Raw genomic sequence first — 12,350 nt, forward strand, 5'->3', positions numbered from 1 at the left:
TACATATTACAAACAGACTATTTACAGAGATTTCATAAGTAAGCAAGTTAAACAAGAACCACAGGTTACAGTTAATCCTGAGCGCAAGTCAGGATTAAATTAAATCACACAGTAAACTGGTTAACAGATTTTTACACATTCTAGAGAGAGTTAGCCAGGCTTGATACATTGACATAGCCAGTTAAGTGACAAATGTTGTTTGAGTCTAGTTTTAAATTGACCTAAGGTAGAAAGTAAGGTAATATCAGCTGGAAGAGAGTTCCAGGATCTACTTACAGAGTTTGCAAAGAGAGAATCACCGGCTATATTATTAATTTTGCTAGTCTGAATTAGTAGTTTGTTAGAGGATCGAAGTGGTCTAGGATTGTTATAGGGGATGATAATATTTTTAAGTGCAGGAGTATTGTCCAGATTATAGAGGATTTTATAGGCCATAATCAGTTGGTTATACTGGATTAGGCTGGGTAGTTCAAGCCACCCAAGCTGATTTAGATTGATGCAATGATGTGTCCTAAAAGGCAGCCCAGTGGCAAACCTGGCAATGTGGTTGTAGCAAATTGAGAGTTTGTTAAGGACAGTCTTGTTTAAATTCGAGAGTAGAGGGGATGCATACAGAAGGGTTTAAAGAAGGTGAGAGCGAGCTATGGCAATTTTAGCTGGAGGGGTTAGGAAGGCTTTTATTCTGTAGTGACCCTAGTTTTTTATTGATGGTTTTGATAGTTTGGTTAACATGTAGGTCAAATTTTAGATTATTGTCTATGATGACACCTAATAGTTTTGTAGAGGGGTCAGGGGAGATTATTGTGCCATCATTTGATTTTATGGTAAAGGTGAAAGCGGTAGACCTACGTGTTGGTGAAAATAACAGCATTTTAGTTTTTTTTTGGGATTTAGGATCAGACGATGTTCAGAAAGCCAGTCTTTTATTGTATTAAAGGTGGTCTGGGTAGCTGACCATAACTCTACTGGAGATGTGGCTGAGTAAATCAGAGTAGAGTCATCAGCATATTGGATACAGCTGACTTTTGGGATGACAGTATAAAAGTCGTTAATGAAGATGGAGAACAGCAAGGGCCCTAGTATAGAGCCTTGTGGTACTCCAAGGGTGTTAGGTAGAAGGTTAGAGAGTTTGTTCTGCCAGAGGACAGCCTGCTGTCGACCATTCAGGTAGGATTGAAACCACTGAAGGGCTCCAGTATCTAGACAGAATGTTTGCAGGGTGTGGATTAAAAGTTGGTGATCAACCATATCGAATGCCTTGGAAAGATCCAAGAAGAGGGCTGAGGATATATAATTATTGTTGTGATTATGGTTTATGGTGTTGGTAAAGGCTAGGAGGGCTGAAGTAGTGCTGTGATGAGGACGGAAGCCATGCTGAGTGTCTGCCATAAGGAAATTCTGAATTAGGTGGTGCATGAGTTGTCTATGAATACATTTTTCCATAATCTTTGCAAGTGGAGAGAGTATAGCTATTGGCCTATAATTGGAGAATTCAGTAGAGCTGCCTCCTTTGTGAAGTGGGATTACATAGGATATTTTCCAGATGGTGGGAATTTTAGCTTCTACTATGGTTCGATTGATTAGTATTGAGACGGGGTAAGCAATAGCATCAGCTGATTTTTGTAGGTACTCGGCAGGGAGTTGATCAGCAGAAAGTGTAGTGGGTTTTAATTTTTTTGATCAAGGTATGGATAAGTGAAGTGGTGACTGGTTGGAAGCTGAATGCGAGTAGGTTTCTAGGGGTGCTACTTTCAGGACCAGGGGAGCTAGGAGGTAGTTGGCTAGCTATGGCTTGAATTGTCTCAATAAAGAATTGGTTAAAACTATCAGAAACATCTTCAGGGGTTTTATCAATAGTAACAGCAGGGATTGGGGTTGAAGTCTGTCCAGGATGTAGTAGATTATTTAAACCTGCCCAAAACGTATGAGGGTTATTTTGATTTGCTGTTTGTAAATTACAGTAGTATTGTTTTTTGTCTTGTAAAATTGATTTTTTGGTTTCGTTCCTGGATTGCCTGTATTTAATGTGATCTTGAGGGTCTTTAGAAGAAGCCATAAAGCCCATGCTTTGTTTCTAAGGGTAATTTTGAGTTTAGACTCTATAGAATGCCAAGGTGTAGTTTTTGCCTTGGTTCTCTTTGAACAAACAGGTGCATGCAAATCAAGGATCTCAAGGAATTTGTTGTTAAAGTATGCTACTGCTTCCTCTAAGAGGAGGTGTTTTAGAATAGACCAATTACATGAGTTTAGTTCTTGTTGGAATTTGGCAGGATCAAAGTTTTTATTGTTTCTAACCTTTCTGAGTAAGGGTTGTTGGGAATTAATGGTTTTGTGCTTAATTACATATGTGAGAAGGTGATTGCTTAGGCCATTAATGAGGATACCAGAGGTGTACAGTTGGGGGGTGACTGCTTATGAGTACCCAGTCAAGTATACTTTCTTTTTGGTTGGGTTTACCTGTCCTGGTAGGGGTGGATATAATTTGTGTAAATGCATGCAGGTTAATATGGGTGGTTGGGGATTCTGAGAAATGGGTGCCCCAGTCTATGTTAAAGTCTCCAAGTAGTAGGGTTTCTTGGGGGTAGTAACATGATAGCCAGTGCAAGATATCTTCAAATGTAGATATATTGTTACCTGGGGGAATGTACATACAGATGATATTAATGCATTTATTTTTATTAAGTTGCAATTTGGTGGCAAGAATCTCTGAGTTATTAATCTGAGGTGGTTGTATTACATCTATGGTGACATTCAGCTCAGATTTATAGAGTACAGCTACCCCACCCCCTTCCTTGAAGCACGATCCAGCCTGTGTATGTTGTACCCAGGTGGTAACACTTCATTGTCTTTAGTGTTAGGTTTTAACCAGGTTTCAGATAAACAGAGAATCTCAGGGGAGTGGTCATCCAGAAGTGCATGCAATTCATGTACCTTGTTATTAATGCTTCTAATATTGAGATGACAGACTAGGAGTTAGTTGGCCTATTAATTGTAGGTTTGTAGCTTAGATTGCAAGTAGAGGGGGTATGTGTATCTGAAGTGAGTGGGCCAGGGCTGGGGTGAATATCACCACCAAGTATTAGGTTGAGTCTATACTTGGTGATGAACTTCAGGAATTTGTTTATTAGTTTGTGGTAGTGTTTGGATCTAGAGCTAATGTGCCTGGGGTTGAGATGTTGATAGACTGAACAAGATGTTGGATAGGATCTGGTACTGTAAGTATGGTTGAAGGTGGAAGGATTTACAGCTGGGGTGATAGTATGGCCTTTTGGGACCTGAAATCCCATGAGAAACTGGTTTTCATACAAGGTAAGGAGGTATAGTGTGAACAAGAGGGGTAGTAAAGAGGAGTATATTATTATCTGTGATTCAGCTAGTGAGTTAAGGAACTGTTTTACCTGGTGATGCAACACCAAAAGATAGAGTGGTGAGGTAAATTTACTGGAAGGGGGATGGGAGAATGCCAGATGGAAGCTAATAGGTGCTATTAAAATGTAGGTAGTAGACTGGGGGTGGGTGGAATTATCCCAGATGAAAGCAGATAGGATCTAGAAAGTGGGGGAGTGGCTATAGTACTATAAATTTAGAGGTACTGGGGGCGGAGGAAATTGGGGGCAGGGAGGGGAGCGAAGAGAGCTAGAGCGTAGCGAGGGCGAACATAGCAGGACTATTGCAGTTTACAAGGTTTCCTAAGGTGTCCTAAAGCTATAAATAAGTATTATAGCTCTTAATGTAAGAGTCAATTTACTTAAGTTACAGGGGAAGGAGGTAACCACTCAAGTAGGAAAAAAAAGAGCCCTATGGCTGACCCATATGGTGACCTGCTTAATTACAAAGCACTGTAAGTGAAAGCTTAACAAATGCTTTTTGTGTGTGCAACCTACTCCATTTAAATGCTGAGAGAAACTGATTGCAGTCCTGTAGACACCGTTTTGTAGGGAACTGTAGAGTTCAACTAGGAAAAGAGAAAAGCAGAGATTCTAGGGTAGGCATGTTCATCAAAAATGTGCAAGGTAAAAAAAAATCTCAAGAACTGAACTGGAACATTGTTTGCGTAGCCCTTTTGTACAATGGTTTGTAATTATAAATTGTTTCTTAAAGTAATACAAGTCAGCATCAGAGAACATGTCCATATCACCAAGAGCCAATTGTCCTGATGCAGCAATCAGTCTGTAGTCCTTGTGTGTCACAATTGATTACTAAAATGGATGATCTACATAAATGTACCCCTGATGACATCTCTTTGAGTCTGTGCTGCTTCCCAAAACTCCATTAATTTTTGGTGCATTCTGTTGGCAGATCGTTAGTTTAACTGGAAGGGCTGGGTTTGAACCCAGTGTGATTTTAGTGGATGGGAGGAACCCCACGCAGACACAGCAAAAACATACAGACTCCATTCACCAATATGAATTGTTTGTTTCCCTGAGGCATACTGTTCTTAGATTCAAATGTCAACCTGATAAACTACTGGTCTTCAAGAATCGTGACTGTCATAACTCATGCTTAGATGTTTTACTTCCCATTTAAATGTCAAGATTATTTTTGAAGGTACCTGGTCCTGTGTCACAAAGGTATAAAGCCCTGCCTGTGTCTCAGATGATCTGAGTTCAACTAGAAGCATGGACACTGAAAAGACTAGGTGGAGGAAGAAGGTCTATATTACAAGATCGAAAGCTCAGGTCAGCAAACACCTGTTTGCCGACCAATAAACAGTGAAATGTCATTTCTGTGAATGGCCACTACATCAAATTTTTTCCTAGAGGAAAAAAAAAATCACTTGGCCAAGCAGAAACAACACAGCAGTACAAACCTAGCAAAGTGGGGGGGGGGGGCTTCTCCCCACCCCCCACTCTCCATGACTAAATATACCAACTCCAAGATCGCACTACAATGGGGAAAAGACAAATCCACAATGATGGCCAAGCGATTTTTTTCCCTAGGAAAAAAAAATTGCTGTAGTGGCCATTCGCCGAAATGGTGTTTCGCTGTTTATCGGTGGGTGAACAGGTGTTCGCTGACCTGAGCTTTCAGTCTTATAATATAGACCCAAGGAGGATAAGAGGTTGATACCACCTCACTCATATGGGCAACAGTAGCATTAAGAGCCTAGTGACCTCCACATTACAAGTAGTATACAGCTTCATCAGAAGGTTTTACGTGTGTGGAAGTGTGTATGTACCTCCAAAGGCAGTCACAGCAAAATTTGCCAGGGTCCTATAGGGTGTTGCTGTTAGGGTACACACCCGGCAACAGAATAGCCTTGCACAAGTATCCTCAGTCTTGTCAGTAGCCCTGGGTATGGGTCTGGTTAAGCCCAGGGGTGGCTAAGTTAGGTCTAATAGACCCAGTGAATGAGGACAGAAGATGGTGGCAGCTGTGGGGAAGTAATAAAAAACATTTTGCTTTTGAAAGAAGGTTACAAATGGCTTATTCTAATTGCAAGAAGAAGTGTATTCCTTAAACCTGTAATTTGCTGTGCAGTGCATGTTTTATTTGACTACTGATGCTTATTTTAAGTATTATGGAGTCCTGACCTGATGCTATCCCCAGCAGTGCATTCTAGGCAAAAAGTTTAAAAAGAAAAACAGATCAGACAGTGTCTATAGACTTTACAGTTACCTTTAAGGAACCTCTAAGGAACAGAATATAATGGCAGTTTCTGAAGACTTTCTGTATAGCTCAAGTTTTACAACCATATGTTTTCTCTAATAAGGAATCATTGTACTTTTTTTGCATTGTTTCAGAAGCTTGTTCAAAGACAGCAGAAAGCAATGTTGCATTCTGTAGTGGCTTAGATCAGAGAACTATAAAGTAGTGCAGAGGTGTCCCTGGAGTTGCTAGACCTGCTTTTTTGCTTTAGATGAGTAAATAATGTTTATTTTTCACCTTAATTTGGTGTATGCTTGTGGGTCAGAGTTTAAACTGTTGTTTACCACTGTGCTAAGATTTATAAAGATGGACTCATTTTTATGATTTAGTCATTTTTTCTATAATCATAATTTATATAATTTTTCCAAACTTTATGATGCTAAATTTATTGACATTAAAGGAAAATTTATTTCTACTGCACCAGGTATGCATTTTTGTAGACTGTTTTGGAGAACTATGATATTTTTGCTGAAGTACTTACATTGCTCAGTTTGCAATCATCAACATGTACAGTTACCACTGTCTATTTCCTATTACTATATGTGAAAAGAATAGTTTGAAAAAATGTGCCTCCAATTCAGGTCCTGGTAGTACAGTACTGTTAGCTCCTATCAAGACTGACAGGTAGCTGCCCCTCCCCACACCCTGTGACTTGTAGTGTTGTGTTGCTTAAATTATGTTTACCAACTCCACGGTCGCACCACAAAGGAGAAGAGAAAATCTTTGAAAAAAAAAATCTCTGAAACATGCTACGTCAGCTCATACAATGCAACACATTGCAGTGAAACTCATCGCAGTATTAAAATTTTCCACTAAAGCCAGTCATCCCGCAGTGCATTACCCACCTGTGTAACTATGACTCACAATCATATCCATAGCCAGAAAGAAAAACACCTCCACTTTGCAATCCAGTGAAATCAAGATCTGTTGGCTCACGTCAAACCCTCCATTTCAGAAGCATCATTGTATCACCCTTGCCTAAACAAATGGCTTCCAATCAAACACAGAGCCATGCTAATATTAGGCTGTTTACAATATTAGCTATCACAACCCGATTCTTTACTACCTCTTGTAACCTAACTCCACTCTAAACACACCCCTCCATAACCTCAGGAACCTCTTCCAAGCAAGGTCAATTCTCCAAGTTCCACAAACCAAACTATACTTCACGAACTATTAATTTTATGTTCTTGCCCCAAAACTCTGGTAATCCCTACTTACCTGTTCGCATTTCCTGCTTTTAGAACACAGTTCAAACGATAACTCCATGGCAAAGCCAAATGCAGATGTTTTTCTCTTGCACACATTACCTAATCTCTCTCTTCCTCGACTTTCCCTTCTTCACCTTGTGCTTCCTTCATTGTGCCAAGTTATTCTAATGTCTGAGTCTCAGTTGTGTACGCAAGCTATCCCAACATGCTTTGTAATATATTCCCGAATCTATGTACTGTAAGATGGTTTATTTATTTTTATGTTTATTTTTTATTTACTTTTTGCAAATGTATCCCTCCTGTTTTCAAACTTAAACTAATAAATAAATACAACTATAAAAATAAATAAATCCCAAAAGTAATAAAAATGTGCCATAGCTCACAGAGACTGCCAGGTAAGGAAGAATTTGCAATTGCTACTAAGTGTAAGAAATAATAATCATTTTAGCAACTACTACCATTTTCAAATCAAGTGCAGAAACTTAAATTTGAATCAATAGCAGCAATGGAGAAAATGTTAGAGTTTGATTATTTGAGTTGTTGGTGTGCAGTATCTACGCTAAAATATTGTTTGTGTTTTCTCTTGATATTCAGGTGCTGATGGCTGTGTTTCATCTGGGCTTCGTATCTGTCTACCTTGCTGAGCCAATGTTGGATGGATTTGCCACTGGGGCCTCTCTGACAATTTTAACAGTGCAAGTCAAGTACCTACTGGGAATAAAGCTTCCACGCAGTCAAGGATTTGGTACACTTGTAATCACCTGGATTAACATTTTCAAGAATATTCACAACGCCAATGTCTGTGATGTCATCACCAGTGCCATCTGTATTGCCGTACTAGTTGGTGCCAAAGAACTGGGAGACAGGTACAAGCAGAAGCTCAAGATCCCTCTGCCAACCGAGCTTGTAGTTGTTGTTGTGGCAACACTAGTGTCTCACTATGCAAACTTCAATGAAGTTTATGGATCAAGTGTTGCTGGTGAAATTCCAACAGGATTTATCCCTCCAAAAGTCCCCAATTTTGCAATGATGTATCGAGTAGCCTTAGATGCTGTGCCCCTAGCAATCATTGGCTTTGCCTTTACAGTCTCACTGTCAGAAATGTTTGCAAAAAAACATGGATACACTGTCAGAGCCAACCAAGAGATGTTTGCTGTAGGATTCTGCAACATAATCCCAGCTTTCTTCCATTCCTTTGCTACTAGTGCAGCTCTCGCTAAGACTCTTGTCAAGGACTCCACTGGATGTCAGACACAAGTGTCCGGTGTTATCAGCGCTGTGGTAGTACTACTTGTACTCCTATTCTTTGCACCTTTGTTTTACTCTCTGCAAAAGTGTATCCTTGCTTGTATTATAATAGTTAGTTTAAGGGGAGCCCTCAGAAAATTCCATGAACTGCCACAGCGATGGTATGTCAACAAAACGGATGCACTGATATGGATTGTCACAATGCTGTCATCTGCATTGATCAGTACAGAAATGGGACTTCTAGTAGGTGTTGTATTTTCAGTAATATGTGTTATCGGTCGTACACAACATCCTCACATTGCTGTCTTAGGTCAGATACCAAACCATACTTTTTATGAGGATGTCAGTGAATATGAGAACCTGTGCCTTATGCAAGACATCAAGATATTTCGTTTGCAAGCACCTCTCTACTATGCCAATAAGGATTTTTTTCAGAAGTTCATTTATAAAATGTCTGGAGTGAATCCTATACTAGAAATCACAAAAAAACAAAAAGCTGAAAGGGAGTTTAAAAAACAAGCAAAGTTAGAACACAGAGTGAAAGCAGTCTGCAATAATGCGCAAACAGTATGCAGTAATGAGCGAAATGAAACAGTCATGCATCTGGTTCCTAATCATTGGGGTTTCCACACACTTATTTTTGACTGCTCTTCAATTCCATTTGTTGATACAGCTGGCATTAGTGTTCTTAAAGGGATCCTGAGAGATTATAAAGAGATAGGAATTAGTGTTCTTTTAGCTGGCTGCAGTCCCTCTGTGATAGACTCCTTGCAAAGAGCAGGTTACTTTGGCAAAAATGATGAGAATAGAAATACCTCTTTATTTTGCACTGTGCACAGTGCAGTCCTGTATGCTGAAGATAGCCAGTCCAGGGAAGCAGATTCACAAGTTTAACACTTTTTTAAACAAAAGCAGACTGGTAGTAATTCAGTATCTCTAGGCATGCTGATCAGAGGACACAACTAAGACTGTGAACAATACAAAATAAGCCATAATATTGAAAAGAAGCAGGTAGCTATTTTAAATATTATGGCGGAAAATGCAACAGACAGATGGAGCTTAGTAGTTGGTTTACACCCACCAGTGGCAAGACAGACAAAAACTCAGTATTACACACACAATTTCTTTTTAAAAATGTTATTTTTCCCTATGAAGTCTCAGCAGCAATGGCATAATTTAAGAAATAAGAAATAGCAGCCTGAAACCATAAAGAGCACTTTGCATTTTGATTCTTGAGATAGTATTAAGATGTTTTGTTGTCCATTTCTGTAGTGTGAGTGCAATGCATGCTTCAACAGTTGTGGTGGTTAAGTCAGAGAAGGCCTAAGCTTTAGTTCTGGCTCAACAGTCTTGACTTCCTACAAGTGATAGTCAAGGTCAAGCCATGCCCAGACATTTGCAAAGAAAGCATTTTGTTAAGTTGACCTCCTTTTCAGAGACAGAAATGTACACAGCTGTGGCACAATAAAGCAGCCTGCCCTAACCTGAACTGAGCTCTAATTTTGCTCAAAGAATTAATTCTCATTGCTGAATTGGTATTAAATTAAAAGTAATCTTGATTTGCTTTCCGTACAGAATTTTTAAGGAAATTTTTTTTCCATTTTATGTACCTTAACAGACATCGTCAACCAAGTTAGGGGCAGTATCATAAAGGGTAACTGTCAGTGCCCATCACAAGGGTCAGTCTTATTGCATTACATTTAATAGAATTGAGATTTCATCCACGGTGGTATTACGGTTTCCTCTCATATCCCAAAGACATGCAGTAGGTGGACTGGACACTCTAAATTGGCCATAGGTATGAGTGTGCGTTCAAGTGTATGGTATGGAAGAAAAACCATGGTAGGGCTAGCCACCCAATGGTGTGAATCTTTGCTCTTGATGATTGTCACTTTGAACCAACACCCTGACTCTATTGTAAAATGGGAAAAGGGGTTGTGGATGGATGGATGGACATCTTTCAGACAGATTTCGGAGCAGTAAGGGCATCCCCTTACCACGTACCCGATTACCCTCAATGCTGAAGAAGTCAGCTACAAACTTAGATATAAAGGAAAGGGTGTTGCAGACCATCTTCATTTCTACTTTTGGTGCTGAAGTATAAGATGACTGCATCTTGTGTGAGTCTGTCTGGCACTGCCCTGCAAAGAACTTCCATCTGTTTGGCACTGCCCTGCAAAGATCTTCCGTCTGTCTGGCACTGCCCTGAAAAGATCTTCTGTCTGTCTGGCACTGCCCTGCAAAGATCTTTCATCTGTCTGGCACTGCTCTGCAAAGATCTTCTGTCTGTCTGGCACTATCCTGTAAAGATTTTCCAAGATCATCATAACTACCCTTTTGTTTTTTGTCTAGTTATATGGTGTGACTATACAGATTGTACTGTGATGTCCTCAGAAAAAAAAAAGTGCCTGTAAGGCAGAGTTCTTCTAAAGACCGCAGACTATGATGTTTGTTTCTTTTGAGGCAAATAATGAGGTTCTAAGCTGTGAGCACTATAAGATTTTTAATAAGAGAAGACAGCATGGAAAAGTTAAGAATCTCGGGCTGTTTATAGCTCAAAGACATTTGGTCTCTCTAGCAGGGCTTCCAATTACCTCTTCACATTTTACTAAATTGATAACCAGTTTTTCTCTAAGGAAAAAGTCCCCTCAAAAACTGAATTGCATGCAAGCACATTGCAACTTAAGGTGGACAAGGAGGTAAAATATTTTTCTGCTCCTCTGAAGACATATTTTGAACTCTACATTTAGACATTCCTCCAATAGTGTAGGCACTTGGAGATGTTTTTGAAAGTATGTCCCTAGAGCTAAATTCTCAACCTCAGGTACCCAGAAAACCACACTGGTTTTGGGGGTTGTAGGAAAAACACAAACAGCTAATTTCTCACTGGATGCTTCTTGAGAATCCAAATTGCCTTCTAGTTTAAATGCTTTCTGCAATAATGGGGAGAACATAATTCTAAACAAAGACAGAAAGCAAGTCTAAAAATCAGCATCCCTCAGTATTAGGAGTATTAACTACCAGGCCTATATAATTCAGCTCAAAGGAAATAACACAGGGCTGTAAGCCTTGGTAACAAGGAGTGTTTATAGTAACAAAGACACAAAAGTTTGTATCAGGGCAGCAACTTCAGAGGCAGTTATTAGAATAGCTTGACCCAAAATACGACTACTTGCAGAGACCATTGAACAAAAATTCCTGAATGCTCCCTAGATAAAAACATTTCTTTGGTCCACCATCTGAAGAAGCGTTTGAAATGTTGGAAGACAGAGAAGGACCCTGCAGTCAGTTAAACAGCTGTTGCAACCCCCCTCAGTCCTGACATATTTTCACAGACTCTCCTAGAAAAGGGCAGCCTATCTAAAGAAAACAAACTAGGGTGGCCCAATACAGAAAGAAAATTATTCCAGAAAAGACATGTCTGGAATGTGAAAAGGGAGCAAGATGGACAACAAGGCTGCAGACAGAGGGGAAGGTTCTGTTCAGCCAGCTTAGGCCCTCACCAGCTATGACTATATCCTAGCCTCTACTCCCCTTCCCCAACAATCCCCAAAACCCCTGGGTAGGAAGATTTCCCGCTTTTTTTTTGGTAGAACTGGACCCTGATGTCCCCAGAAAAGTGAGTTTTAGATATTGTGATGAGTCTATGCAGCAGACTTCTAGCAGTTTCTTCCATCCATGGACATCATACCACTCAACTGTACAGATTTTTGCAGAATACCCAGATTTTTGCCTCATATTTTTGGTCCATTTTTCATAAAATTGTGGTTTTCTGGCAAATTAGTGACAAATCATTAAAGAATGAATATCGAAAATAATGACAGTCATTTGAATTTCAGACTTCATACCCTTCAGAAAATTCATGCTAATGTAAAACCTGTTATTCTATCAACTTTCTAAGTTTGTAAGAGCAATATTTAAAAACTGTCCCTCTTTTTGGGCCCTTGTCCCACTTTTATATATGACTTTTTCCAGATTTCTTGCTGTAAAAGGTTAAGAGTTATGACGGACATTCCCCCATGTCCAAAAATCAGTTACCGCTAACCCAGCCTATTCTGTCTCAAATATCAGAATGGAGAGCAATAGCTAACATGACACATTCAGAATAGGAAAAAGGGTGTTATTCCAGAACCTTTCCAATGCGCAAGAAAAAGAATTTGTGGAGACCCTTACTAGATCTGTCAACCTTAACAAGTCTTTGGCAGCAAAGAAGTTAGAATTTGAAGAAGCTCTCCTTACAAT

The 12,350-nt window shown here is 39.6% G+C and overlaps 1 protein-coding gene across 1 annotated transcript in view; it reads left to right on the forward strand.

Annotated features, from left to right (window-relative positions):
• LOC122793275 (sulfate anion transporter 1-like) overlaps positions 1-11,851 on the forward strand; it is a 135,615-nt gene extending 123,764 nt beyond the window's left edge. The window contains exon 2 of the mRNA XM_044061139.1: positions 7,455-11,851. Coding sequence (XP_043917074.1) covers positions 7,455-9,002 — 1,548 coding nt within the window. The 3' untranslated portion in view covers positions 9,003-11,851. The remainder of the gene's footprint in view (positions 1-7,454) is intronic.
• Positions 11,852-12,350: the final 499 nt, after the last annotated feature.

Source organism: Protopterus annectens, chromosome 2.part0 (genome assembly GCF_019279795.1).
Source record: "Protopterus annectens isolate FY-2018-M chromosome 2.part0, PAN1.0, whole genome shotgun sequence".
In the NCBI taxonomy this organism is placed as follows: Eukaryota; Metazoa; Chordata; order Ceratodontiformes; family Protopteridae; genus Protopterus; species Protopterus annectens.